The 27,891-nt window shown below is 41.8% G+C and overlaps 1 protein-coding gene across 3 annotated transcripts; it reads right to left on the reverse strand.

Annotated features, from left to right (window-relative positions):
- SLC18B1 (solute carrier family 18 member B1) lies at positions 1 to 27,711 on the reverse strand. Of its 3 annotated transcripts, none has more exons than XM_025925838.2 (14): positions 27,475 to 27,711; positions 26,162 to 26,301; positions 22,276 to 22,371; positions 21,498 to 21,571; positions 20,086 to 20,233; positions 16,740 to 16,896; positions 11,955 to 12,091; positions 8,860 to 8,961; positions 6,774 to 6,865; positions 5,539 to 5,634; positions 2,787 to 2,861; positions 2,006 to 2,099; positions 1,865 to 1,914; positions 1 to 1,191 (listed from the first exon to the last, which is right to left on the reverse strand). In XM_025925838.2, the coding sequence occupies exons 1-14, from the start codon at positions 27,515 to 27,517 to the stop codon at positions 1,125 to 1,127; spliced, it is 1,371 nt and encodes a 456-aa protein (XP_025781623.1). In that variant the 5' UTR covers positions 27,518 to 27,711; the 3' UTR covers positions 1 to 1,124. The 3 variants fall into 3 exon arrangements, with proteins under 3 accessions (XP_025781623.1, XP_086564007.1, XP_086564009.1); XM_086707881.1 differs by lacking the exon at positions 27,475 to 27,711 and adding an exon at positions 27,195 to 27,401; XM_086707883.1 differs by lacking the exons at positions 20,086 to 20,233; positions 21,498 to 21,571.
- Positions 27,712 to 27,891: the final 180 nt, after the last annotated feature.

Below are 27,891 nucleotides of genomic sequence, written 5' to 3' on the forward strand. Positions count from 1 at the left end.
TAACGGGAGAGTCTGGTATTTATTTATATGTTGTCCATCCACCAAGTTCCAAAAAGCAGAGATTGTGTTTATTTTGATCACAGTTCAATTCCTAGCACGTCACAGACTGTCAGTTTAGAGAAGTCATTCAATAAAAATTTTTGAATTAATACACTTCTTCTAATTAAAAAAATGGGGGTTGAGGGGATAAACGTGGCTACTACACCATGGAAACACAGCAGAAGCTATGAGAACTACACAGTAGGGATTCACCCACTTCAAGCAACAGCACAGATTTTACGTGAAGTCAGACAAACCCCTTCCCTGAAATATAGTAAGCAATCCTGTGGGCTTACTTGCTTGGGAATGGGATACATCTACCAGAAGTAGGTTTAAAAAAAAACAAAAAACAAAAAAAAAACAAAAAACAGATGACAGAACAGAAATACAGACATTAAGGGAAATGAGTAATGTTATACTAAGTATTGTTTATAAATCCAGATCATAATTCATAAAGTACGTTACAAAAGGGAAAATCTAAAGTAAGGTTATTCTTGTAACTCTCACACAAACGAAACTTCTAGAAGAGCTGAGGGCCCGGGAATACTATGCAACTTTTGCATGGGAGGAAGGAATTTTGCCTTTTGAAAAGAACAAAACTCTTAGGACACAGATAAAGCATGCCTTTTAAAAACTGATTTCACAGTAACTATTCTATACATTTTGAGAAATCTTGGTACTACTTTGAGGCATATCAAATTAATTCATTTATTTCCCTGTTAATAAAGAAAAGGTATATTCACAGAATTGGTGCATTTAGAATAAAAAGTAAACAGAGGAATCAGGAGACCTGGAGTCAATAACCTCTTGATGGACAAATTCGATCACCTAAAAACACAAACTTGCTGATTCTCAACCGATCTTCTCACACTTAATGTTTCACACATGGCTGGTTCAACAGGCCAGCTTTTCAGGAAAGCCCAACACAGGATTCTCCAAAAATATGTTGAGACTTTCAGGATGGTGGGGTGTAGGTAGGGTCTGTGGAGTTTTATGTGTAATAGTAAGAAAACCCCTTTCAACTTTGATGTTCAAGGCCAGGAGCCATCAGCCTCCCCACGGGTATCCATCCAGGATTCTTAAGGCTAGATTTCATCAGGTAAGAGAGCAGTTTGCTCTTCCTCTGTGCCGAGGATATTTTGGAGTTTAGATCTGCGTTGAAGGGAAAAAGAGGAGTACCTTACTATTTCTCATCTTAAAAAGACCCAGTACCTACACCTCTGCCTTTCCCCTTAAATGCCATCTACCAAGTGATGAGGCTTACAGTGCCCAGAAATCTTCTGCCTGAAGGAAGGGCGTAAAATGGCTATTTCTTTTCCACTGCCCTGGGCTGACTTTTCTTTTTTTAATGTTTACTTTTTTTTTTAATGTTTTTGTAATGTTTATGTTTGAGAGAGAGTCAGAGAGAGACAGAGCGTGCGAGGTGGAAGGGCAGAGTAAGGAGTCACAGAATCCGAAGCAGGCTCCAGGCTCTGAGCTGCCAGCACAGAGCCCGACGAGGGGCTCAAACCCATGGGCTGTGAGATCATGAACAGAGCTGAAGTTGGACGCCTAACCAACTGAGCCACCCAGGAGCCCCTAATGTTTACTTATTTTGAGAGAGAGAGAGAGAGCACATGATCAGGGGAGGGTCGGGGGGGAGGGGGATCCCAAATAGGCTCCACGAGTCAGTGCAGAGCACACGAGGGGCTCCAACTCACGAACCCAACTGTGAGGTCATGACCTGAGCCGAGATCAAGATCTGATGGGTACCCAGCTGAGCCACCCAGGTGCTTCGAGGGCTGATTTTTAAAGGGAAAAAAATAAGACCAAGAACTGACCATACCTTCTTCTCTGTGCGTGCTCCCACAGGTAAAACAAGCCCATCGCCAATCCCTTTAACACAATGAAAGGGGCAGTTAATGCCAATGCTCCAAATCACGCTTCTCTGCAAATGCCAGGAAGATGAAAACAAAAGGCTACTCACACTTGTCAGAGCCCAAAGACCTTGCACAGCAGCTGCCCATTCAAAACCAATTTTCTCATAAAGAAATCCACCCAGTGTGGGTCCTATAAAAGCACTAAGAAAAGAAGAAAGCGTATTAAATAGTGTAAAAAAAAAAAAAAAAAAGAATTATTTCCTAAAGGCCGCATGATCCCTCAATCATAGATCTTCATTAAATTGGAACTGTAAGTACTGAAGACAGAAGCCAATTCCTGGACGGAGCACTGGGTGCGACAAAACCAATTCTACCCGATAATGATGATGTTTAACGCTTTTTAAACAATTCTAAAATTATAACTGCTTCTAAAAAGTTGGTGCCTTACATAAAAATTTTAAAATGTGACATACATGCAAAAGAACCCTTACATGATTCTCTCTATTGTTCTCAATAATTGTATTTAAAATAACTCAAGTCTGCACATATTTATTGAGATATTCTACAGTTCCAGCATACATTTATTCCTCAGGAAGAGCAAAGAATAAAAACGAAACAAATGAATGAAGAATACTGAGACATGACCTGTTAAAGGAACTTAGAAAGGTCACTGAAGACAAAGTATATGGGGACCATTTTGATTAGGTATTAAACTGCTGGTATAAACTAGTGATCTTGGAGTCAGAGGGTGTGGGGTTAGGACTCCAACTCTGCCCTAAATGAATTAAGTGCCTTTGGGCACCTCATCAGACCTCTCGGTGTCAGTTTCTTCAGGCAAATGCAGATAGTATTTTCCATCTTGCAGGTGTGAACGAAATGGCTACTCACCCAACTGACCACATGGCACTGAAGAGCCCCGACACAAGTCCCAAGGTACTTAATCCTTCTTCAAATCCATTTTCGCTGCAAAGAGACAAGAGTAGATCTGTTATGGACAGGGAAACCTGCGTGAAAGCAATGAACAGTGTGTGACAAATAAATTAAGAGACTGGGAATAATCTGGGGGCACCTGGGTGACTCACTGGGGTAAGCGATCAACTTTGGCTCAGGTCACGATCTCCTAGATAGTGGGTTAAACCCCTGTGCTGGGCTCTGTGCAGACAGCTCGGAGCCTGGAGCCTGCTTCGGATTCTGTGTCTCCCTCTCTCTGCCCCTCCCCTGTTCACACTCTATCTCTCAAAAACGAATAAACGTTAAAAAAAAATTTTTTTAAGAGACTGGGAATAACCTGAACAAAACCAACAGACAGAACACTCCATCTCTAAGATAAAAGCGAATCTAATCTGAAGGAATTTTCATAGTTACCTCTACTCCATGGTTTTCTAAAAATAATTTTACTGCATATCTAAAACATGATATTAAGAATCATGACCCATTTGCATGAAGTCTCATAAAAATACATAATTAAGAAATTCTTTTTTTTTATGTTCTATTTATTTTTGAGAGAGAGAGAGGGTGAGCAGGGGAGGGCCAGAGAGGGGGGGACAGAGGCTCAGAGGTGGGCCCCCTGCTGACAGCAGCAAGCCCATGTGCGGCTCGAACCCGCGAGCCCGCGAACCCGTGAGATCATGACCGGAGCAAAAGTCGGACGCTCAACCGACTGAGCCACCCAGGCGCCCCTAAGAAATTCTTAAAATGAGATGAACATGCAAAGAGAATAATGGGCAACTTTTAGAAAACACGGAGGCAACTCATTATTCCTCAGAGAATACTGAGTCAACCCAGTGGATCTCCTCCCTGCTCTAGTTCACGTGGTGTTCTTTACCATCATGCCTAGTAAACAACACCGATGGCCAAGTGACAAATACCGGTGCGATACTGTGATTCATAGTAAGAAATATATATCTGGTCTCCCTCCTGTTTGCAGCATAGAACTCATAACACCCTTGGAATTTCCTAAGTGATTAAAACAATTTCAAGTACCTTTTTTGTTATGTTCATGTGGTGGCTTTTAGGGGCTGGTTGCCCAGAGAGTCAACCATGTGATTAGAGGGGTTAGAACTTCCAATCCCAAGACCAGAACCCCCCACCTCTGAGGAGGGGCCAGGCTGGAGATGGAATCAATGGCCAATGGTGAGTGATTTAACCAATCAGCAGTATGTACACAAAAATCCCAAAAAGGACAGGGTGAGAGAGCTGCTGAGTTGGTAAACCAGACCCTTTCCACATGCCAGTGTGCCAGGGCTCCAAAACCCACAAGGACAGAAGTTCCTTTGTTCAGGTTACTCTTTGTGTCTTTTCGTCTGGTTGTTGATTCGTATCCTTTAATCTCTTTTGTAACAAATCACTGAATCTAACGAGTACGCTGGATTCCTGAGTTCTGTGAGTCACTCTAGCAGATTAATTGAATCTAAGGAGGTCATCAAGGGAACCTCTGATGCACGGGCCAGTCAGTCAGAAGCACATGTGAACTTGTAACTAGCACCTGAAGCAGAGGGCAATCTGTGGGATGGAGTCCCTCACCTGTGGGATCTGATCATATCACCAGACGGATAGTCTCAGAACGGAGTTGCATTGTAGGACACCTAGCTGGTTTGGGAGAATTGCTTGGTGGTGTGGGAGCTGCCCCCTCTCCTGACCCCGCACTGGAAATGGGACTAGAATCATTTTACCTGGTCATTGTGTGCCCGTGTATGGACCTTCTCCGTGAGAAGGAAACAATGCTGAGGCCTTTCCGTTGTGCTTTAGCTTTTCAAAAGTGTTTCTGTTCCTAGGCATCAACCAAGCCAAGCCTCCATCCACAACTCATTTTACCTATCATTGTATAATATTACCATATACGGTAAAACCTTGCATTGCGAGTAACTTGTTCTACGAGTGTTCTGTAAGACGGGCAAACATTTCTCACAAATTTTAACTTGATAAATGAGCGACTGTCTTGCAACAAGAGTAGCATGTGACCATGAATGGGACAGGATCACAACTGAGGCAATGACTCTTCTCTCTCACTGCAAGACTGTGGGCGATCATCAATGCAATGTCACATTTCCTCAAAATCCTCAAAAAGGGGCAAAGGCGAGTGTCATTGGATAGGTTCCTTGTTAAAGTTGCACAAAAAAAAAAAAAAAAAAAAAAAAAAAGATTCCATTGAGCCAGTAGATAGCAGTGATTCCATTAGTGATAGTGAAAGTCATTCTACACAATAACCTTCCTCTCTTGTCTCCCTCACACCAGCCATGAAGGTTTTCAAAGGTACGTGCAGGTTAATTTATCTTTCTTTATATTTTGTGCTTTATTATTTTGTATTATATTATAGTATTATGATCATTTTTATATGAATATTTTTGGGTTGTGGAGCGAATCATCTGAGTTTCCATCATTTCTCAAGGGGAAATTCGATTTGATATACAAGTGCTTTGGATTATAAGCATGTTTCAAGGTTTTACTGTATTTTCATTTCAATTACAGAATTATTGCATGCAGTATTTATATCAGAATATTGGGTGACATAAAATCATGAAGATTTGGCCTTGTGGAAAAAAAAAAAAATCCAACATCCTACAAAATTGAGAAATTCAAGAAAGCCTGTGATGCTCACTGCTATTTGCAACACAGCTCCGCAAGCACAGAGGTAACTTACTATGCACAACTGAGAATCTCCGGGAAGGTTGGAATGATACTCATTCCAGCAGAGACGCCATTCAAGACTAATATCAGCACCAGCAGCCAGAGCTGACTGCAAAAGAGTTTTGGGAAAAGAAACAAAACAAAACGACATGAGCATGTTGATAGACACAGGGCTCAAGGTAAGGAGGGCAGGCTGAATCCCAGAGAAGCGTGCTTCCGAGATGGCATCACTAGTCGGCCTCATTCCCATCTGATCCCACTTCATTCAGAGACAGCACCCTCTGGCGCCTCCCACTTTGAGGGGGGTGGCGAATCAATTCACCACGATACCTCAATGTCTTTGGTCACATATATCACATGCCCTCTTATCACCATACGGAATCTTTTCAAAATTGGTTAAATGTTAACGCTGCTCCTTCAATCACTTGGCTTTGAAATTCAATGGACAGAAAAAAAATGGCATAGAAGGGAACTGGTAAAGAAGGGGCGGGAAACTAATTTGCTCGGCTTCCTGCACTGTGCCAATGGCTTAATATCCATTACCCCCATTGAATCCTTGCAGCAATATTCTGCCAAGTAAGCACCATCATCAGCTCCTTTTTGGAGATAAGAACACGAAGGCTCTCGGAAGCTAAATGATTTGCCGGAGTTCACATACCTAGTAAGTGGCAAAGCAAAATGCAAACCCAAATGTGAAGGACTCTGAAATCCTTGCCCTTTCCATGTCACACTTGATCCCAGACCAGCTGAAAAGCTCTAAGCTCCCTTTGTTTTAGCAAATACATTACCCTTAACAAGCTCCAATGAGCCGGTACCACATGCTAAGAATGATACAGAAACAAACAAACAAAAAAAAAGACGTGATCCCAGACTCAAGGATTGAGAAAGAGTAGGAAAAAAAAAAACCAAAAAACACGTTTTAACAGCTATCAACCAAAGGGAGGCGGCAACAAATGCTATTTTCAAAATAAAGTACAAATAAGCGTGCAATTGAAACAAAGGGAGAAGCGGTTTTTGCATTTGATCCAGATGTGATGATGCATCTTCTATCTGCTTGTAGCAGTGCCACCTTCTGGTAAGGTAGGATACTGCCAGTCCAACCCAACAATTCAACAGCGTCCTAAATCAAGGTAGTTATTTAAATGGTAAGGTTCAATATACGAAACCATACCAGCAGCACACAAAAAATTTCTGTAGTAATTCTTAATGTTATTCAGCCAAAAATACAGAAGAAGGAAAAAACATTACCTTTGAATGTGCAAGACCGGGATAGGTCCCAAGAGCATGTAGCATCCGGCTGTGATTATGTTTCCCGAAACCAGAAACCATTTCCTGAGATGCTGGTAAAGAGAAGGAGAGTCCGAAAAACCCCTGAGAGGTAAAGCCCCTCCACAATCAAGGCATATACACAAAAATCACTGAAGAACACAAGCCCTGACATTTAAAAATCCAAATACATTGAAGAAAATGAAACTTTACATTTAAGAGAAAATATAGGTAGATGGTAAACAGAAAGGCGAGACAATATACCCCAAGATAGGCAGTTTCTAAGGACAAGGATTCCTTGGGAAGGGAGTGTATTGTAGATTTTACACATGGTGAACTATCCTCAAAGTAACAATTTAAAAAGCAGCCATCCTGGGGCGCCTAGATGGCTCAGTCGGTTAGGCATCTGACTTAGGCTCGGGTTCATGAGTTCAAGCTCCATGTCAGGCTCTGTGCTGACAGCTCAGTCTGGTACCTGTTTTGGATTCTTTGTCACCCTCTCTCCCTCTGCCCCTCTCTTACTCACTCTCTCTCTGTCTCTCTCAAAAAATGAATAAACATTAAAAAAAAATAAATAAAATTGGGGTGCCTGGGTGGCTCAGCCGGTTGAGCGTCCAACTTCGGTTCAGGTCATGATCTCACAGTTGACGAGCTTGAGCCCCGCCTTGGGCTCTGTGCTGACAGCTCAGAGCTGGATGGAGCCTGCTTTGGATTCTGTGTCTCCCTCTCTCTCTCTGCTCCTCCCCTGCTCATGCTCTGTCCCTGTCTCAAAAATAAATATAAACATTTAAAAACGTTTTTTTAAATAAATAAAATAAATAAAAATAAAAAAACAGTCAGCACAAGGAACCACCTGGTAGATACAGTACCTGAAAAATTCACACTATTTAAAAAGCACCCAATAAAATTACTCCTTTTAAACTACTTGAATGCAGGCTGAAAATTCTAGGGGTAAAATAGCTGCTCAGTTAAATAAGACTGTCTTAAAACAAGCTCCAATCACTGTTTAAGACACTTGCTTTTTGTCACCTGGGTTACTAAGTAAACTCTATGTAATTTAGGTTGTGATAAATATTTATGCAAGTTTAACAAAGAGAGGAAATGCAAACAAGTAAAAAGCACTAAAGCCACAGAAGCTTGGTATTTGGTTAACAGTACTTACTAGTACTATTTACCAGCATCTGGAGTGAATGGTTTAGACCTAAGCAAAGGAGAACAGAAGGGAATTTCTATCAGGATAGCTACAGGATAAGCAATGTACATTTATGTAGCCACCCCTTTCATTCCCACAGAAAAAAAACTAAATTATCTCCTCTCAGTCTGACCGAGTCCTAATTAGGGACTCTGCCCTAATTATTTTATTTTTTTAAATGCTTATTTATTTTTGAGAGAGAGCGTGAGTGGGGCAAGGGCAGAGAGAGAATCCCAAGCAGGCTCCGCACTGTCAGTGCAGAGCCCGATGTGGGGCTTGAACTCACCATCCGCGAGATCATGACCTGAGCTGAAATCAAGAATCAAACGTTCCACTGACTGAGCCACCCAGGCGCCCCCTGCCCTAATTATTAAGGCCAATCCGTGTATTTTGCATCAAGTGAGTTTCATCCTTTAGAGAGTCTAATCCAATAGTTTTCAACAGCCTTGTTAGCACAGACCCCTTTTCCCCAGAAGAAGCAATTAAAAGTGAATGTTCTCTGAATGATGGCAGGTTGGAAGACATGGGAACCTCTCCATCAGCTCCAAAAATTGAATATAGTACAATTTAAGTGTTCTCGCCCCCTCAAGTAAAAAAAAAAAAAAAACAGAGAGATAATACAGAGGTGATGGCTGTGTTAATTAACCTGACAGAGGACATCCTTTCACAATGTATTCGGATCCCGAATCACCATGATGCACACTTTAAATATCTTACAATTTTATTTCTCAATTAAACAGTGATAAGCTAATTTTTAAAAAAAATTTGAATGTCAATTCTAATCAATGGACCTCTAGAGTTCCAGAAGTACAGCTGGAAAGCTCACCAATCTAAATACACAAAGGTGTTTCTCAAACGTAGGTTAAGTGTACGTACTGGTATTTTATCACTTAGTAAACCAAACAGCGGTGAAGAAATGGCGTAGGATAGTGCCAAACCCAGGAATACCAGTCCCACATAGCCAGCTGGTAAATTAAACTGTAAAAGAAATTTTTTATTAGAGTTACACCATTAAGTCATTTTTTACATAAACAAAAATCTTTTCTTTTTTTAAAAAAAAAAGTTGATTTATTTATTTTGAGACAGAGAGAGAGAGAATGAATGGGCAGAGAAGGGCAGAGAGAGAGGGAGAGAGAGAATCTCAAGGAGGCTCCGTGCTATCAGTGCAGAGCCCGATGCAGAGCTCAAACTCATGAACCGTGAGATAATGACCTGAGCCAAAATCAAGAGCTGGACACTTAACTGACTGAGCCCACCCAAGTGCCCCACACATAAATCTTTTCTACACACTTCTTCAGCTCTTGTTATCTGCCATGAGCCCACTATTAACACTTGGCATCGTTCCTACTTTTGGTCTTACTTTTTTAAATGGATTACTTTTTCTTTATGAGGGGGAAAAAATCTAATCAGAGGTCAAAAGTCCTAGATATCTTGTTTTGCAGCATTTGATATTGTACGTATAAATTTGTTTCTATGAACCATAGTATTTTTACATATATTTTTACATTTAAACCAGTGCTGTATAAACTTCATGTGCATCAGAATTACCCAGAGAACTTTTTTTTTTAATGTTTGTTTACTTATTTTGAGAGAGCGAGCATGAGAGCAGGGGAGGGACAGAGAGAGAGGGAGAGAGAGAGAGAATCCCAAGTAGCACAGAGCCAGACACAGGGCTTGAACCTTGAGATCATGACCTGAACAGAAATCAACAGTCGGTCCCTTAACTGACTGAGCCACCGAGGCACCTCCCAGAGAACTTGTTAAAAGGGTTTCTTAGTTGGATCCAAGTGCTAACATGCCTTGGTTGAAGGGATGGAAAAAAACAAAAAGGTTCTTAGGCTTCAGACCTAGAATTTCTGATTCAAAAGGTATGAGATGGGGCCAGAGAATCTGACTTCTAATAAGCAACTAGGCAATGCTTACTGTCCATGGACTGCAGTATACTGATGTGAAAAACCCGGAGGATAATATCTATTCTGTCCATTTCAAAGGGATGTTAATATCTAATTTAAAGAATTACATGGTATGACACTTTGCAAAAGGCTTTTAAAACAGTAAGTTAACCACATCACTCTGTGATATTGTTACTATTACCAGCATGGTACAAACACCTTTCTTTGGTTAACTGAATTGTTTTCATTTCCTTAATTTCCTTAACTGATTTTCTTAAGTAAGCACGTGAGATTTATATAGGAGTCCATGTACATTTCAACAACTTTATGACAAATTAGTCCCTTAAAGATACGAGGAGGAAGAAAAAAGTCAGAGATGTCTTCTTCCGGTTTTATAACTGGTCAAGACAGAATGGAGCCCTCACAGCCTAAAAGGCTGGGTCACCAGTGACTGGACAGTGAACTGTCAATTCAAACAATGATGTAAAGTCAGAAGAATGGCAATAGGATAAAAAAAACTCTCTATAAAAAAACAGGAAAACTCAAAGATGTATTTTTTTTATTTTTTTTTTAATGTTTTATTTATTTTTGAGACAGAGAGAGACAGAGCATGAGCAGCAGAGGGGCAGAGAGAGAGGGAGACACAGAATGTGAAGCAGGCTCCAGGCTCTGAGCCATCAGCACAGAGCCCGAGGCAGGGCTCGAACCCACGAACCGTGAGATCATGACCTGAGTCGAAATCGGACGCTCAATCGACTGAGCCACCGAGGTGCCCCTCAAAGATGTATTTCTAAGTGTATTTAGAAAATGACACTTGTAAAGATTTCTTATGAAATAGACATGCACAACTGGGATTTACCAGACTTTGGCTAAGATATTTTTTCCTCATGTGGGCAGAAACTCTCTTAAGAAGATACAAAAATGACTCCTGGAGAGATACACTGTTGATGTGACTGCAATGTGTCCTCATAAACACAAAATATGTTTCTTGTTACCTTATGGATGCTCACTGCTTAAACAAGATATTATATTATTTTTTAAGTCTTGGGCAAGGCACCAAAATGACAGTGTCCACGTTTATCTTTTTGGATATTTCACAAACACAAAACTGTCCCTAGTGCCGTTGAGGAATTGTGTTTCTGGTAACTGCTTTTTTAATTCCAGTACCTCACATAAAGTCAGCATGGGCCGCAATTAGATTTCTACCTCAATAAACACATGTTAATCCTTCAGTATAATTAACTACCAGAGTTGGTCATACACTTTATCACATCACTTATAATCCTTTTTTCAGAAATATCTAAGAGTGGGGTGCCCGGGTGGCTCAGCCGGTTAAGCCTCCGACTCTTTAGCTCAGATCATTATCCCAGGGTCATGGGATCGAACCCCACACTGGGCCCCACTTCAGGCTATGCACTGAGGACAGAAACTGCTAAAGATTCTCTCCCTCCTTCAGCCCTTCTCCCTCACTCGTGCTCTAACCTCTCTCTCTAAATTAAAAAAAGAAGAGAAGGAAAAGAAATATCTAAGAGCAAATCTCTACAACAACCCTTTACATTCAGAATTTATTTTCCAGCACTAAAAAAAAAAAAAAAGAAGAAGAAGAAGAAGAAGAGTCTTGGTTCCTTTCTACCGTCCCAGATTAATATATTCCATAGTCATTCAATTATATGTAACAGCCTAAAAAGTAAGTGGACCCACAAAGGGACCTGTTAGTGAAGAACATTAAATGAGCTACAGAGTACCCCAAATGCTTCACTGGAATTCAAACAAGTAGAGGAAAAGTGTCCTTGTCAAGCACTCAGGATAATTCCCAAGCCAGACATGTGATGACTCAAGCAAGACCTTGAAAAGGAGACCAATGTTTGGGCCACTTGGTGAAAAGCTTCTCTCACTTGCCCTGAATCAGACCCCTGGCGAAAGGGATGTCACAGAGGGAGGGGACAGGCTGTGTTGGGGTGTAGATCTCATTCTGTCTCCTCACAGCCACTCAGAGTCTTTCTACAGAGTGGGGCCCCAGAGCAAGCAAGTGCACCCACCTTCTACAGTGCAGAGCTCTCTGACAAGCAGGCTACTCACCTTCTCCAGAACAAAGAGAGACAGAGTAGGATCAAGGAAGCCAAAACATGAGCTGAGGGAGTTGATGACGAAGGCTATAAGTGCAATCTTGGGTAATGTGATGAGTTTCCAGAATGAGTGTTCACCTGGATCAGAGTCTAAGGGTAAAAAATCCAAAAAAGAGTAATTAAAACTCTAACCTATTTGGAAAAGTGAAATTGGTAAGGCCATCTTTTATCTGGTAATCAAAATAACTGCACCTCTGAGTTTGCCTAAAATTGCATATTGTCTGCATTTGCGTATAAATTATTCACACCTAGAAGCCACATTCAGTCTTCTTAAAGACAATTTCTCAAATTGATAAAGAATCCACTGGAATCAGAGTGTGAGGAGAAGAGAGGGTCTTAGGTTATAGGTTATAACTTTGAAGCAAGTTGAGGCCTTCCCCCCAATGAGATAGAGACTATATGAAGTTAGATTTGGTGCATGGGAAGAGCCAGAAGCTTTATCAAGGAAGGGAGAAATCTGAGTTCATCAAAGGGCACAGACAAATTTCTTTTTTTTCCTGATGGCAGAGAAAACACCAGATTCAGAAGGGTGTTACTGAATCATGCATAAATCACATGGGCATTCAAGGTCAACTGAGCACGGACCTCACTTCTAGCATCCCCCTTGTAGTAACCCAGATTCTTTACTGTTCCCAGCAACAGGAACTGTTGTATCCAAGCCTCCAATCACATGCTATGATTCCTTTCTTTTTCTCCTGCTAATTTTTCAAATTCTATTCACTCTGTGAGGTCTGGCTCTGGCCCTAATTATTCCACAAATCTTACCTTCCTCTGTTTCCTACTGCACTTCTGCTCTGTACCATACCTTTTAGCAACTAAACCACATTTCATTTTACATTGTTTACTATTGTTTGGTGATTTTCCTGTCTTCCCGTTAATTTACTGAGCCATGTCTTTGCTGAGTCAGGTACCATGCAAAATGCTGGGCAGACAAAGACAAAGAAGACAAGCTCAGACCCTGTTCTCACAGAGAAGTTACAGTAAAGAGTGGAGAGAAAAAGGATGGAACAAGGAGGGAATCTTTCAAAGCACAGCAGATAGTTGGCTAAAACAAAACAATAACAAAAACAAACAACAACAACAACAAAAACAGAGAAAGCCATATAGAGAAGGCTTTCGTCAAGTAGTAATATCTAAGTTGGTGCCCAAAGCATGAGCTTAAGATGAGCAAGCAAAGAAGAAGGAAAGAATAATCCAGGCATATTATTCCAGGAATGGTACATTCCAAGACTCAGCAGTGAGGAAAACTATTCTGAGTTTGAAGGAAATGAAAGAAGAGAAGCAAAGCTAGAGGATGGAGATTAGAGTAGGGGACACCAGCACGGTGGAGAGAGAGATCATACTGCAGAAGCATGTTATGCAAGACTTTGTAAAACATGCTAACAGGCCTGGGAAATCACTACGGATTCTAACCGAGGGGTAGGAATGAGATCTGTAGTTTAAAGAGACCTCTCTGTGGCCTTGTGGAGAATGGAGACAAGAGGACCAGTTAGGAGGCTGTTGGAGTGCCAGGCCAGAGATGATACTGGCCAGGTCTGGGTAAGGAAGATCTTTGAGGGTGAGGATTAGCCCCTGTTATGCTCTCATTTCTCCAAAAACACCCACCATGCTTCATTGCTTAATTCTTGGTGAATAATGATCTAGCATGGAACAAATTCAAAGAAACACAAAGATCGGTTCAAGTATTTTAAGTGTTACATTTAGACTTTGTCAGGATACAAGGGATAAAGGTTAAACCATGATGTTAGTTTCTTAATTATTAGCCAAATATTCAATGCTAAACAGTCCACGACGCTCAACCACAGAAAGTGCACAGACTTAGAAAGGGGACAAGCACTAGCATATGGCTCGGTGCAGTAGGGCCAGCAAGGAGACTCCATTTGGCGAGTATTTTGAATTGTTTATTAAAGATGTTCATTAGTCGCCTTTAAGATATAAATTATAAAAGATCAACTTGAATTGGTTATATTTACTTGCATATAAAAGGTATTATGGATTTATGCTATAAGATAAATTATTATGGCAGAAATGGCCCCCTTCTCTAAATCCAAAGTGGGAAAGATGAGAAATCATAATGAGAGTACGTAAGAACGTCCATAGCAACAAATACATAATGAGTTTAATTAAACTGTTGCAGAAGCCCAAGTAATGAAAACCTAGGCTGATTATCTGCTTTAAGAGACAGATGAGGAGCTTTTCCAAGCTACTCAATTACTCTCTCTGCTCCCCACAATTCTGACATATTCTTTGAGAGAGACATGACCCCCTGGTTGACCTGGCCTGCCACAGGAAGCTACCGGTAGAGGCGAGAAAGCAGGGGAGGGAAACAGGGAACCCCTCAGGTGTGAAGGGGCAGGAAGCATGCTGATAACTGCAGCACTACTTACTGAGCACTTATTCCAATGACCGAGAAGCTTCAGAAGGATTTCCCAGAAGAAGTAATACAAGTTAAGTTTTGAAGGATGAGGAGGGATTAGAGTGGATGCGAAAGGGACAGGTTTCAGATCATGTGACTCCTCTACTGGGATCTCACAACAGCTTCCTCACAGCTTTCAGGATAGGGCTCACATTTCACAGATTCACAGATTTTTAATAAGAGGATTGGCACGTCCATGACTGTGCTTTAGAAATATTTCTTTAGAGCAGTACAGGAGAGGGGACTTGATGCACAGATACAAAGGATGAGAGAGAGGGAGGGACCAAAGTTGACTCGAGAACCATGTTGGCTACGAGTCTAGAATGGGGTAAAGGAGTGGGGTAGAACTTGTAGGACACAAAATTCTGCCAATATCATCAAAATAAAAGACGATTTAATTGTCAGGCTTCTCTCCATAAGCTCTCCCAAAACACTAATTTTATTTAACTTTTTTATTTTTTTAATGAACCATTTTTTTAAATATTTATGTATTCATTTTTGAGAAAGAGAAAGAGAGCGCATGTGTGAATCAGGGAAGGGCAGAGAAAGAAAGGGAGAGAGAATCCAAAGCAGGCTCTGCGCTCAGAGTGGAGCCCGATGTAGGGCTCGATCCCACACCCTGGGATCATGACCTGAGCCGACATCAAGAGTTGGGCTCTCAACTAACTGAGCCACCCAGGTGCCTCCCAAAACACTGATTTTAAAAAGTACTCCTAGGGGCGCCTGGGTGGCGCAGTCGGTTAAGCGTCCGACTTCAGCCAGGTCACGATCTCGCGGTCGGTGAGTTCGAGCCCCGCGTCGGGCTCTGGGCTGATGGCTCAGAGCCTGGAGCCTGTTTCCAATTCTGTGTCTCCCTCTCTCTCTGCCCCTCCCCCGTTCACGCTCTGTCTCTCTCTGTCCCAAAAATAAATAAATGTTGAAAAAAAAAAAATTAAAAAGTACTCCTTAATGAGAACACCTAAACCTATACTTACAGGCTTTACATTATCAATCTCAGAGATCTTTTTATTAACACCAGTTTTTTCCATTCAATCTAAATAGAAGGTCCTTCCATAGATAACCAGTGTTTGCCAAAAAGTTTGTTCATAGAAATATAGCTAACTGGGGCTTTGTTGAGTTCAGTGAAAATGCCGGGAGATTTTAGTTGAGGATTAACAGAAATGAAGAGAAATGACCATCAAGTAACTAGGCTGGTGGCAACCAGAGGGGGCCGCAAAAGATTGTCGGGGGAGGGAGGAGGCGAGGGGAGCAGGCCAGGACTCCAGGAGAAACAGATATTGGGGCCGGTCCAGTGCCTAATCACACAAGTTCTAAATACCCTGCCCTACCATTAATTAATAAACACAGTCTTTCCCCCATACAGTGTGGTAAAGGGCGAACGTGACTCTTTTCCCTGCTCCATGACAATGTGACCTGGTGTCAGTGTCTTGATTATCGGTCCATTGTTCATCTGTGAACCAAGCAACCAGGACGCTTAACCACAGAAACCACTGTAGAAGAAGTAGTTGTACTTCTCACAAGTAGAAACCACCGTCTTACATGTTTCAGCATGGTGGTGCCTCTTTAGAAACATTCTCTGGCTCTCTCCTCTCTAGCCTTCAAGTTAGCTCTCTAGCTCTGTTCCCTTCGTCATCGGATAAGTGTAAAATGCCAGCTATGTCACTAGGCAATCTTGCTTACAGTGAGAATAACCCTTGCCTGGTACAGAAGAAACTGTACATGAACCTGCACACCATGATTTGTGCCCTGAGTGTTCTGACTCTTGTACCCGGCACGTCCCTCGTGGTGATCCTGAGAGCTATGTCCAGGAAGTTGCTACAGGATAGGTTGACTCTTATGGGGTGTGAAGGTTTGAAGCCAGAGTGACCCCCATTACTGCCTGATGTGGCCCTGTGTCTTTGTACTTGGGCTGTGCTTCACAGGCAGCTGGGAGGACCACTGGGGAGAAGGTCAGGCCTTGCCCTCCCGCCTGGTGGCCTTCCAGGAAGACAGTGCCATGTGTGGCCCTTGGTAACTCGTCATTCTGAAATATTTAATTAAGTCCAAGAACACCTCTGGTGGACACTTTATATGGTGATGTTTTATGACAAGGAATTAAATATTCGTTAGTTCTAAAGGTCAGAAAAAATTGTAATATATAGAAATTCACATAAACTGCCTACAGCAACATTTCTCAAAAGAGAATCAGCTCTTTCAGGGTACTCTAGAAATCTACCATGGAGCATACAAGATGAAAGTGAGTACTGTTAACTTGGTCCCCTATACATGTATAAAAATACTTCAGTTTAAGATTCTTAAAGTGAGTAATAAATGCAGTCTTACCATAATTAGGTAAAATGTACATGTTGAGTGGTACCATCAGCAGAACTATGCATCCCAGAAAGATAAAAGGCACCTCATAGCCAAAGGATTGATACAAGAAGCCACCTAAAGGGGGCCCTAACACTAGTCCCAGGCCAGAAAAAATCTCAAGACTTCCCTAAAAATGGGGGAAAAAAAGAGAATTGAGTCAATACAGTTGGTTTGAAGAATTCACAAATAAAGATTTAATGGACGCTAACTGAAAAAAAGGCTATCCACTTCACAATTTACACACCCAAACCCACACAACCCCAAGATGAACCAAAACTTTAAACATGCATATTGAAACCACAGAAGTACTAGAAAAATAAAATATGGGAGGAGGTTTTTTTTTTCTATGGTGGGGAAGTTTTTCTAATTATGACATAAAACTCAGAAGACACAGAAGAATCATAAATCTGATTACATGAAAATGTGAAAAAACTATGGATGTTAAGCACATAAAAAAGACAAATGAAGAATAGTAAAAAAAAAAAAAAAAAAAAAATACTGACAAAGGACTAATTTCCCCAAATATATCAAAAGAGCTAATACTAATCAATGGGGGAAAAATGAACAACCCAATAGGAAAATGAGCAAATGCTACAAACAGACTATTGACACGTGAAAGAAAATGCAAATACGTCTCAGGCATGTAAAAGAAAGCTCACCCTCACTTAAAAAAAAAAAAGTAAACGGTTAAACCACAAGATAACAATTTTTACCCATCACCCATCAAACGCTCCGCGGGGGCAGCAAAGTGAGGAAAGAGGCACGTTTGGACACGGCTGGTGAGTGAACACAGGAGGGTAACTTGGCAAATCTATCAATATTACAAACGCACATACTCCCTGGCCCAGAATGCCATTCTGGGAATTGAATTTATATGGGGAACCATAAAGATGTGACATGGTGTATGCACAAGCTTGTGTGTTATAGCACTGTTTGCACCAGGAAAATACGTAGACAATCTAAATATTCATTGATAGTTTGAAGAAACTATGGATGTATGTTACCTCCATCTAGTGAAGTACCGTATACTGCTACTAAAGGGAGGTAAAGAGTAAGAAACTCTTCACCCATAGGCATAGAAAGATCTCCAAGATGGTTTCATTGTTAGCATATCAGCCAGGTTCTGAACAGCGTAGAGAGTATGCGACCACGAGTGTAAAGAAAACAAAGGGGGAAGGAATCATGCCCTGCGTGTGTGTGTGCACTTGTGTGAGCGTGTACATACATGTTCATACACACATGGAATCACTCTAGAAGGAACCGATAATCCCTGTTGCCTTCTGGGAGAACGATGTTGGACTGGATGCCTGGACAACAGGTGGGTCTATGAAGCTTGAGGAAAAGTAACATATAGAATACATTCACTCTATCCTCTATAACTTTTGAATTTTGTAACTTTTATAGCTTTTTATAACTATTTGAATAGTTCAAATAGTTATATAACTTTTGAATTTTGTAACTTTTGAATTTTGAATATAACTTTTATAACTTTTGAATTTTGTACCATGTAGAAGGCGTTTAGTAAAATTAAAATAAACAAAACGGTGTTATGGGAAATATTTTACCATTAAAAAACTCTTACAGAAATTGCGCCATTTTAAATCAATGTAGTCTTGGGGCGCCTGGGTGGCGCAGTCGGTTAAGCGTCCGACTTCAGCCAGGTCACGAGCTCGCGGTCCGTGAGTTCGAGCCCCGCGTCAGGCTCTGGGCTGATGGCTCAGAGCCTGGAGCCTGTTTCCGATTCTGTGTCTCCCTCTCTCTCTGCCCCTCCCCCGTTCATGCTCTGTCTCTCTCTCTGTCCCAAAAATAAGTAAACGTTGAAAAAAAAAAATTTAAAAAAATAAATAAATAAATAAATCAATGTAGTCTTTAGGGGTGTTAAACAGAGACTGTGGTTTACAACCTCACATCCTCCCTCAGACCTCAGAGAGGACACGAAAGTACTCCATTGATAACTTTCAATTTCCTAAAGAATACAGGAATTCTCCATTTAAGCACCATGAAGCCATCCAGAACAACCACCGTGTTAGGGTGTCAGTTTTTGGCCACAGTTTTTATACAGAAACTCAGTACGGCAACATTAATTTCCCCTGTCGATCAGAAAATCAAATGGACTCCCGTCGTCGTCACAGGAGTTTCTTGGAAAGCACCTTCCAGAATGTTCCACAGAACGGCAGCTCTTTAAGAGTTAAAGAGTGTGGCCATAGTCAAATTGAGTTGGGGAAAATATCTTTACTACAGGATTTCTCGGAGTCTTAATACACTCCCGTGAACTGGATGTCTCTAAGTTGGAAGGGACGTGTGCTCCAAACATTTTACCCACAAAACCTTATTTTACAGAGCACGTCAATGGGCTCATGTTCTCCAGAACCCTTTCTGAGAAATGTTGTTTCTGGGAAATGTAAGCAGTACGCCTATCACAGTGGCCACCACTGCGTGCCACATGGCTGTACAACCCAAAATAAACCTAAGCAGCTAGCTGGCCGGCTGTAGATATAGGTATTTAATTAAAATGGGAGTAAATAACGATCTCCACAGCAAATAGTGTACTTAATGGCCAAAGCTATAGTATTAATATGGGCAAAGGAGGAAATTCTTGGTACTAAGCCGATGAGGCCCTGAAGTCTCAAGGATAATTATTTGTTGGGAGGGCTGCATTTGGTCTACTATGCAAACCACACGTCCTTCAGAAACGCATGGGTCCAGAGGAGACAGGCAGGAGAGAGCCTGCTTGGGGTGAAGGAGGCAGTAGCCAAGAGCTGGGACAGAAATCTGGTACATCACCAGTGCCAGGCATCCAGGCACCTAGCCAATATATTATGTTAATACAATGCTACCAAGTTCTGGGTTTGGGGGAAAATAAGAAAGCACTCGGCAAACGGCACAGAGGCAGGGAAAGGCTTTAAGGTCTCTAAGATTCCTTCCACGAACCTGGGAAGAGTAGAGGAAGGACATTAGTATATACTCAAGTGGCCACTAGGGATGACTTTTCTAAAGCAAAGGAATGCCTCCGGCAGCTCAGCCACAATCTGGGCTACAGAGACACAACAAAATACTACTGGGCAGGTGTTGTTCTTTTAAGTGGTTGACTCTAAACCCAGGAAGAGACCTAAATAAGACTAATGGTATGTTCAGTGACAGTCCGCTGCTAGAAGCAGTAATTGGAGTAAAAGGTAACCAAAACACAGAAAATAGAAAAGAAAAGAAAAAGAAAGGGCAGGTCTAGAAGAATGGATTTCAGCTTTAACTTGGAAGGGCAAACAAATACTTGAGCCTACGCTAAAAGGAAAACAGGAAAAACGCGTAAAATACATACCAACACCGTGGCCACACTGTTTGGAAAAGCCTTTGCAAGAATAGAAAAAGATGCAGTTATTGCCGCCGCAAAGCTGACTGCGTCTGCTATTCTCACTAGAAAACACATAGCGGTAAATACCGGTCCTCCTGGAACTTGGTCCAACACACTAAAAAAGAACAAGACAATTCTCAAATGCCAACTTGGTTTGTCGTCGTCGTCGTCGTCGTTATTGTTTTCCTTTTTACCGCTACTCACTGAAAAGAGTAGCATCTCACACAGTTATTATAATAAATCTCTTTAGAATATGAATGTTTTCAATTGCTTTATTATACAAAGGGAAGTCTCTTTTTGGGGGGCAGATGGGTAACCATTCGATTCATAATGACGGTTTAGTCGCCCTTTTCTGTTGATGCAATTGGCCGTTTAAATGATAACACTAGTTTCTCTGAGATATGTAGAATCACTCTGACCAGAACATATACAAAAGAAAGACTTCTTAGTTTCAGGTATCCCTCAGTGGTAGGACTCAAACCTTGGGGGGGAAAAGGGGGGTGGGGCAGAAAATAGAAGACCATGCCCCTTCCCCTGCCAAAAAATAGAAAAAGGAAAAGGAAAAAAAAAAACAAAAACCACTTAGTTTGACACGAAGGCTTCCTAGCTTACTTCACCATAATCTTACAGCACTCTTCCTTCTCCTATGTTCCCCAAGAAGCTGTGTAGGCTCATCCATATTATTTGCCACTAGGCTGCTGATTTAAGGATTCTTAAGAACTTCCACAGCTATTTTGCCTCTATTTTCCCTTTTCCTGGAAATAGCAATGGAGGGAACCATTCTGAAGTGAGCATATGACTCAAGCCTGGCCAGAGTACCCCCTCCCCTGCATTAACCTTGATGCAGGGATAGGTCACCAACAAAGATCAAGCCAGGGGCTCCATCCTGTGAATCTCCTGGAATTCCAGGAAAAGTGGCATTCTCTTCCTCTGGGAGCTGCTGGGGAATTCTTGCCACCACAAGCAGACAGCTTGTCCATGAACAAAGCACAAGAAGAGGAAAGCAAAACTGGGAGCTTGAGATAGATTTCCGATGGCAGTATTTTAATATGTGTGTCCTGATGTTCTCCAGCTCACTCTTTATTGCACTTTCTCTGCTCGAGGCAAAATGTATCTGTGACTCCGAAAAGTGGGTTAAGTTTCTGTCACTCCCACTCATAGCATTCCTAATGAACAGATTCAGAAGCCACTTAATGCTCAGCCCTTAGAAGACTCTGTCCTTCATTAGTCCCATCCTCTAAATCACCCAATAGCTACACGCTGAGCCCTCAACAGACAATCAATGGGACGGACTGATTTAAAGAATTCATTAACATTTTAAACTGAAGATAAATTATGAAATCTGTTCAAGCTCCCAAACAGATCAGAGCATGACTTACCCAAAGAGAACTGTAACTCCTCCTGAGACAAACATTCCTGCCACAAACATAAATTTTGCTCCAATATGTACAAGCTATAATAAATGTCAGAGAAGAGTCGGTAAATCGACGACTGTTACAAGTCTACATCCAGATAAACACAAACCCGCTGTATCAGGAAATATACAAGATTTGGGAAACATATGTTTGGGAAATATAGTTAATGTAATATTGTAATAATTCTTTAGTGGAATGGCAACACACATTGCTTAAAAACATGGAAGAAGCAAAAAAATCAATCAACCCATTACGATAAGCAAAGTAAGTCAGTCAGAGAAAGATAAATACCATATGATTTCACCCATCTGTGGAATTTAAGAAACAAAACAGATGAGCAAAGAGAAAAAAAAGAAAAGAAGCAAACCACACAACAAACTCTTACTATAGAGAACAAATTGATGGTTACCAGAACGAGGTGGGGGCGGTGGGGGGGGAATGGGTGAAATAGGTGAAGGGGACTAAGGAGGGCACTTGTTGTCATGAGCCCAAGGGGTTATATAGAAGTGTTGAATCACCACACTGCACACCTGAAACTAATATTACACTGATGTCAACTGAAATTAAAATAAAAACAAAAAAAATCAATCAACCCTATGAACGGAGTTATCAACAGAAGCATATTTCATAAAATATAATGGTGGTTATTTCTGAATCAATGGAAATTCGAGGCTTATAGATTAGAATAGGTCATTACACAACTTTCAAAACTTAAAATGTTCCCATGAACTTTAATACTCACGTATTTTCCAAATACCAAAGATGCCAGCAAGTCAAATAAAGCATAACATCCAAAGATCATACCGGTAACTGTATTGCTGGCTCCTTTCTTTTCAGCCTTTAAAGAAACGAAAAAGGAAACAAAGTTTGACAGACAAATTAGCATCAGTGAGGAAAAATAGAGCTATCAGATCAGAGCATTGTTTTCTTATAACCTTTATCTGTGTAGCAATTTTCAAAGATTATTATTTTAAAATAAGCTGGATGGGGAAGGAAGGGAAACTATGGTAAAACCTAGTCTCTGACATGGAAACTATTCACTCAACACACCCCTAAAGAATTGTCAGCTTTACAATCTTGAGAAAGGAAAACAAAGCTGGCAGCAACGTACTTTGTGATTTCAAAAATAAATTGCAAAGCTGAATTAAAACAGCATAAATACAAACATACGAAACAGATTAGAGACCTTAGAAATAAACCCACACATATATGATCATTGATCTTCCACAGGGTGTCAAGGACACACAACGAAGAAAGGATAGTCTCTTTGACAAATGGCGTTGGGGAAACGAGACATGCACCAACAAAAGAATGAAGTCAGACCCCCATCTTACACCACTCACAAAATCAACTCAAAAAGACTTAAACGTAAGACCTGAAACTGTCAAAACCCCCAGAGAAAATATGGGGGAGGAGGTGCTTCTTGACATTGGTCTTGGCGATGATTTCTTGGATTGGACACCAAGAGCTCGGGCAATAAAACCAAAAGTAGACAGATGGGATGAGAAGTCAGCTATCCATAAGCCAAGGAGGGAAGCGGGAACAGACTCTTCCCTCACAGTCCTCAGGAGGAACTAACCCCGTGAACACCTTCATCTCAGACTGGTGGCTCCAGAAGCCACCCAGTTTGTGGTACTTTGTTATGGCAGCACCAGCAAACTAAAACAGGTACCTCAGAGGGAAGGTAGCATCGAAGGAGTCAATAAAGATGTAGAAAGAACACTCATGGGTCAAGCCACATTATCCACGTTCTTTGCTTAATAGATCTGAGAAGTATTCTAGAGTTTGGCATTACTTATATAATGGCCTCACAACTAACACTTACTGGCCCCCCACTATGAGCCAGGATCTCTATTATTCAGCACTGTTTTACATGGTTTCTAGCAACAATGAAATAAAGCATGTATTTTTAGTGGGCCCCATTTTATAGATGAGGGTACAGACTTGCAAAGTTTATAGGGTCACAGAAGCCATGACAGTTTCCATCTTGAGCAGGTTCCCACGTTCACCGTAGAGACGGGATGGTGACTTCAGATATCCTAGAATCACATTCCACGGCAGCAGCTAAATATGACTTTTGGAATGTGGATCCTGCTTCACATCAGTAAGCAAGAAGAGCTATTAAAAGCAATTTCTGGTTCACATGTTATCCTGTGACAACAAAAGAGGATGCCAGAAAAAGGAGGACTAGAAATAGGAACCTTACTCTAGAATTTAAGAAGGGCCCTGTTTTTCCTTTGCCTAATTAGCTCTGGCTAGAAGGAAGGATAACAGAGCATGCAGGAGGAAGGGTAAGTTTTTCCAGTGCATTTGTCAACCACAGGGTTCTAATAAGAAACAAAAAGGAAGAGCCCACTCTTTGTATCTAGACCTTTTAAAATTAGAGCGCTCTCTCCTTGCCTGTTTTCTTTCCTTCAGCCTTCCCTCTTGTAAGCAAAAAAACTAAATCAAAAACTTAAAAGTATAGCATAGGGAATATAGTCAATAATACTGTAACAACTTTGAGGATACCTGGGTGGCTTAGTTAAGCATCCGACTTTGGCTCAGGTCGTGATCTCGCTGTTCCGGAGTTCCAGCCCTGCATCGGGTTCCCCACTGAAAGTGTGGAGCCTGCCTGTCATTCTCTCTCTCTCCCTCTCTCTCTCTCTGCACCCCCACCCCCCCCCCCCCCGCTCGCTCATTCTCTCTCTCTCTCTCTCAAAATACATAACTAAACTTAAAAGATACTGTAATAACTTTGTATGTTGACAGATGGTAACGACACTTACCGTGGTGAGCACTGCATAATACACAGAATTGTGTATTTGCTATGTTGTAGACGTGAAACTAACATGGTACGTCAACATTTTGTCAATTTTTTTTTAAAGGGATTGGAAAAATTATTAACAAAATCAAAAGACACACATCTGTAGTCTGGTGTTCCTTTGTGTGCATTCCACTAAGCAGAAGCTAACATTAGTTGCTCTAGTGCCCTGAAGGTTGAGCCAGCTGCCCAGTTTTCAGCCAGGAAATGCCCTGCTAACTGGGCATCATTCTACTTCCTCCAGTTCCTCTCTGCCCTAACTCTGCAGGCTCCACCCATCATTATATTTTCCAAATCCCAAAACTGATCAGGCTAGTCTGTCTTGTTCTGATAACTTCTCACCGACTAATGTCTCCGGCATACGCGTAAGGACCCCTGCATTCTAGCTCTGTCTCCTCCCCAGACCTGCTGCCTCTTGGACCTCACTCCACCTCAGGCTCAAGCCACATCAAGTTGTCTGCTTTCCCGGAGAACATGCTATTTCCTGTGCTAATCCCATGACTATCTCAAGTGATTTCTTTCCTAGAACACCCTTGCCTCTGTGGTTCACCTTGAGAGCTACCTTTCTGAAGACCAATGTTTTTTCATATTGTCTCACTCCCAACTGGTAGACAAGAGAGGGACATTTTCCCGATTTTTTTTCTGTCCTAATGCATCCAGTGCCTGCACACTCTAGAGTGGGAGACGGTTACCCCTCCCGCTCCCACTCAGTAAATAGAACCGAACTGAGCCAGTGGCTGAACTTCTGAGTCTTGTCTTCATTGGCAACATGACAGATGGCGTTCTCACTACGCTGCCTTAGGGAGTAGCTGCAAAGACCAAATGGGATAAATGCGTGGGAAATCACACTGAAAACTAAAAAGCACTGTATGGGTACAGAGTCACATTGTTCCTTTGGCAGAGAAACCATATCCATTCTCCTTGGTAACACGCAGAATGGTGGATGGGGCACCTGGGTGGTTCGGTCGGTTAAGTGTCTGACTCTTGATTTCGGCTCAGGTCATGATCTCACAATCGGGGGATCAAGCCACTTGTTGAGCTCTGTGCTGAGCATGGAGCCTGCTCAGGATTCTCTCTCCCTTTCTCTCTGCCTCTCCCCTGCTCGCTCTCTCTAAATAAATAAACAAACATTCTAAACAATAGAAAATAACACATGGGTATATCATCTCCATGCAACCAAGCCATTTGCAAGCCATAGTTTCATGCTATGTCCCACTCACCTCCAGATTCCAGGTGGATTCTCTAGGGGTTAACCCCCCGTGAGTCTGTGCCATGAACTATAAACCCTAACACCACATAAAAGGCAATGATTACAAAGAGCTAATCAGTATTAACCAGAATTCTTCCTTGGGACAAACCATTGCCATTAGATACCATCAGAAATTCAAGTCAGAAAAAGGGAATTTAGTGGATCATGTCTTCCTAATTCCAAAAATATCAATAAGCGAAAAACTCCAGGAGACAGACTTCCTGTCTCAGCACAGACCTTTTGCAGTAACACTCAAATCTCAGTTACTCAAAGCACCCCCTTTGTTTCAGTTGCTGAAACCAAACAAAGATTTATAAAACTACATGGTAAGCAAAGCAATCCTCAGAAGGTCAGTTATATTTAGGTGAGTTATTTCCCGAGAGGATATTCTTTCTGACTGGATTGTTTTTATATCTGGCGTCAAATATTCTGTCAGAAGTCTTTCTGTTTACTGAAGTTCTATGCATCATCTTTACTAAATGCAGAGTTTCACATTTCACATACTGTAAAATGAAATAATGCAAAGGGCTTTTTTTTTTTTAAATTAGAGTTCATAACAATATTAAAATGTCTCACCTCCTTGGGGAAAAAGGGTCCAAGGATAGAATAGCACATCATAGAACCCAAGTTAATGGAAGCTGCCGATATCAGCACAAAAAGCTGTTCTCTTGAAAGCTGTCTGGATGTCTCTCTTGTACCTCCTGGAGGGCCATCACCTTAAATGCAAACATGCTACAGTCACAGGCATGTAATTGGGACTGCTGATTGAAGTTGACACATGTCACTTCTGTGCAATGTGAAGATAACATATGCTAAGCTAAGGGCTCTTTTGAATATACCACATTTGATAAAATGTCACACAAAATCTGGTACAACACTGTCATTTTGAAAACACCTCATTTTCAGGGCAGAATTTATCAAACCATCTGAAACCTGTTTTGCCTTCACTATTTCTTCCACCTTTGGTAAATTCCTTCAAGAAGGATGAGGCAACCAGGTGATCTCCAAAGGGTGCTACTCTCTGAAGTATAAGGTAACTATAATGAAGTTACCAGCCTCATACGTTCCATGGACTTAACAGTGTTCTAAACATGTCACCTTAGCTGTTGGTTAAGCATTCTGGAGTAGTGTAGAAGTCAAGTGAAGTGTAAGTGGGAGAAAACAAGCTAGAATATTCAATTGGCAAATGACATCTTACAATGGTAATGCTCCTGGAGAGACAGGTCCCATAAATCGGTAAATCAATACACATTTTACACTAATAACTGGCCTTTTGCACCGATCATTTTCATACTGATTCCCAAGGCTAAATCTTCATTTAACTTAAAGACAACAGGTCAATAACTCAGTTTCAAATATTCAGCGAATCTATCAGTCATTTTTAAGGTCAATGGTTTGGGAAAAAAAGAAATTTAAGTTAGAAGACTATACTTGGTTTGCTCTACTTTTCAGAGGTTGTCATTGCGGTCCAGGAAAAAAAAAAGAAAGAAGGAAAGAAAGGAAATCTGTGCAAGATGAGGAAGTCTCAAGAATCTTTGTAAAACTTCTGGAGTAGATGAGGAAGGGAAGTGAAAGTTAAAAGGGGAGGAACAACAATGGAATGTTTTACCTTTGTCTAATGGCATACTAATTTGAATGCATTTCCAATCACATGGTAATTTATAAAAGCAGCGCTACACGTAGAGCAAAGTCTTGAGAGAACTCTCTCTCCTGGGCCCTGAACTTTAACCCCTTGCAGAGAGAGAGAAGCTCTAACCCGAACCCCACCCTCAGGCCCCAGGCTTTTCGAATCTCTCCGAAACAAACCAAGCTAAAGCTAATTCAATCGTGGGTAAAGGGGACAGGACCCATGCCACCGAGAGGTGTCCGTCCGTGCCGCTATTGGTCACCTCCGGGGAGGCGTGGGCCCTCGCAGTCCCCCGGCGCGTCCATGCGCGGTGCGCGATGCGCGGTGCACGGTGCGCGGACTCCGGCGCCGCGGCTCCTGGGTCCAAGCCCGCTCCTCGGACTCGACCTCGCACGGGCAGACCAGCCGGCGGCGCCCGTTCAGCCCGACCCAGGCATCTTCGCTTCCCAACGGGCAGCGCTGGGCCGGGAGCTGCAGGCAGCCGGGGCGGACACCTAGGGGCTCCGGGAGGCGAGGCGGGGCGGGGGCGGGGGCGGGGGCGGGGCGGGGCGGAGCACCGCCTTTTTTTTTTTTTTTTCCCCCTAAAAACACAGGCTACCGTAGTAATTCACGACCTTGGATATGTTTGGGGTGGGGTGGGTAAGGACTAATCTACATTCCAGGTAGCTGAACCCCCAAG

Source organism: Puma concolor, chromosome B2, assembly GCF_028749965.1.
Source record: "Puma concolor isolate L17-30 chromosome B2, mPumCon1.1.hap2, whole genome shotgun sequence".
Lineage (NCBI taxonomy): Eukaryota > Metazoa > Chordata > Mammalia > Carnivora > Felidae > Puma > Puma concolor.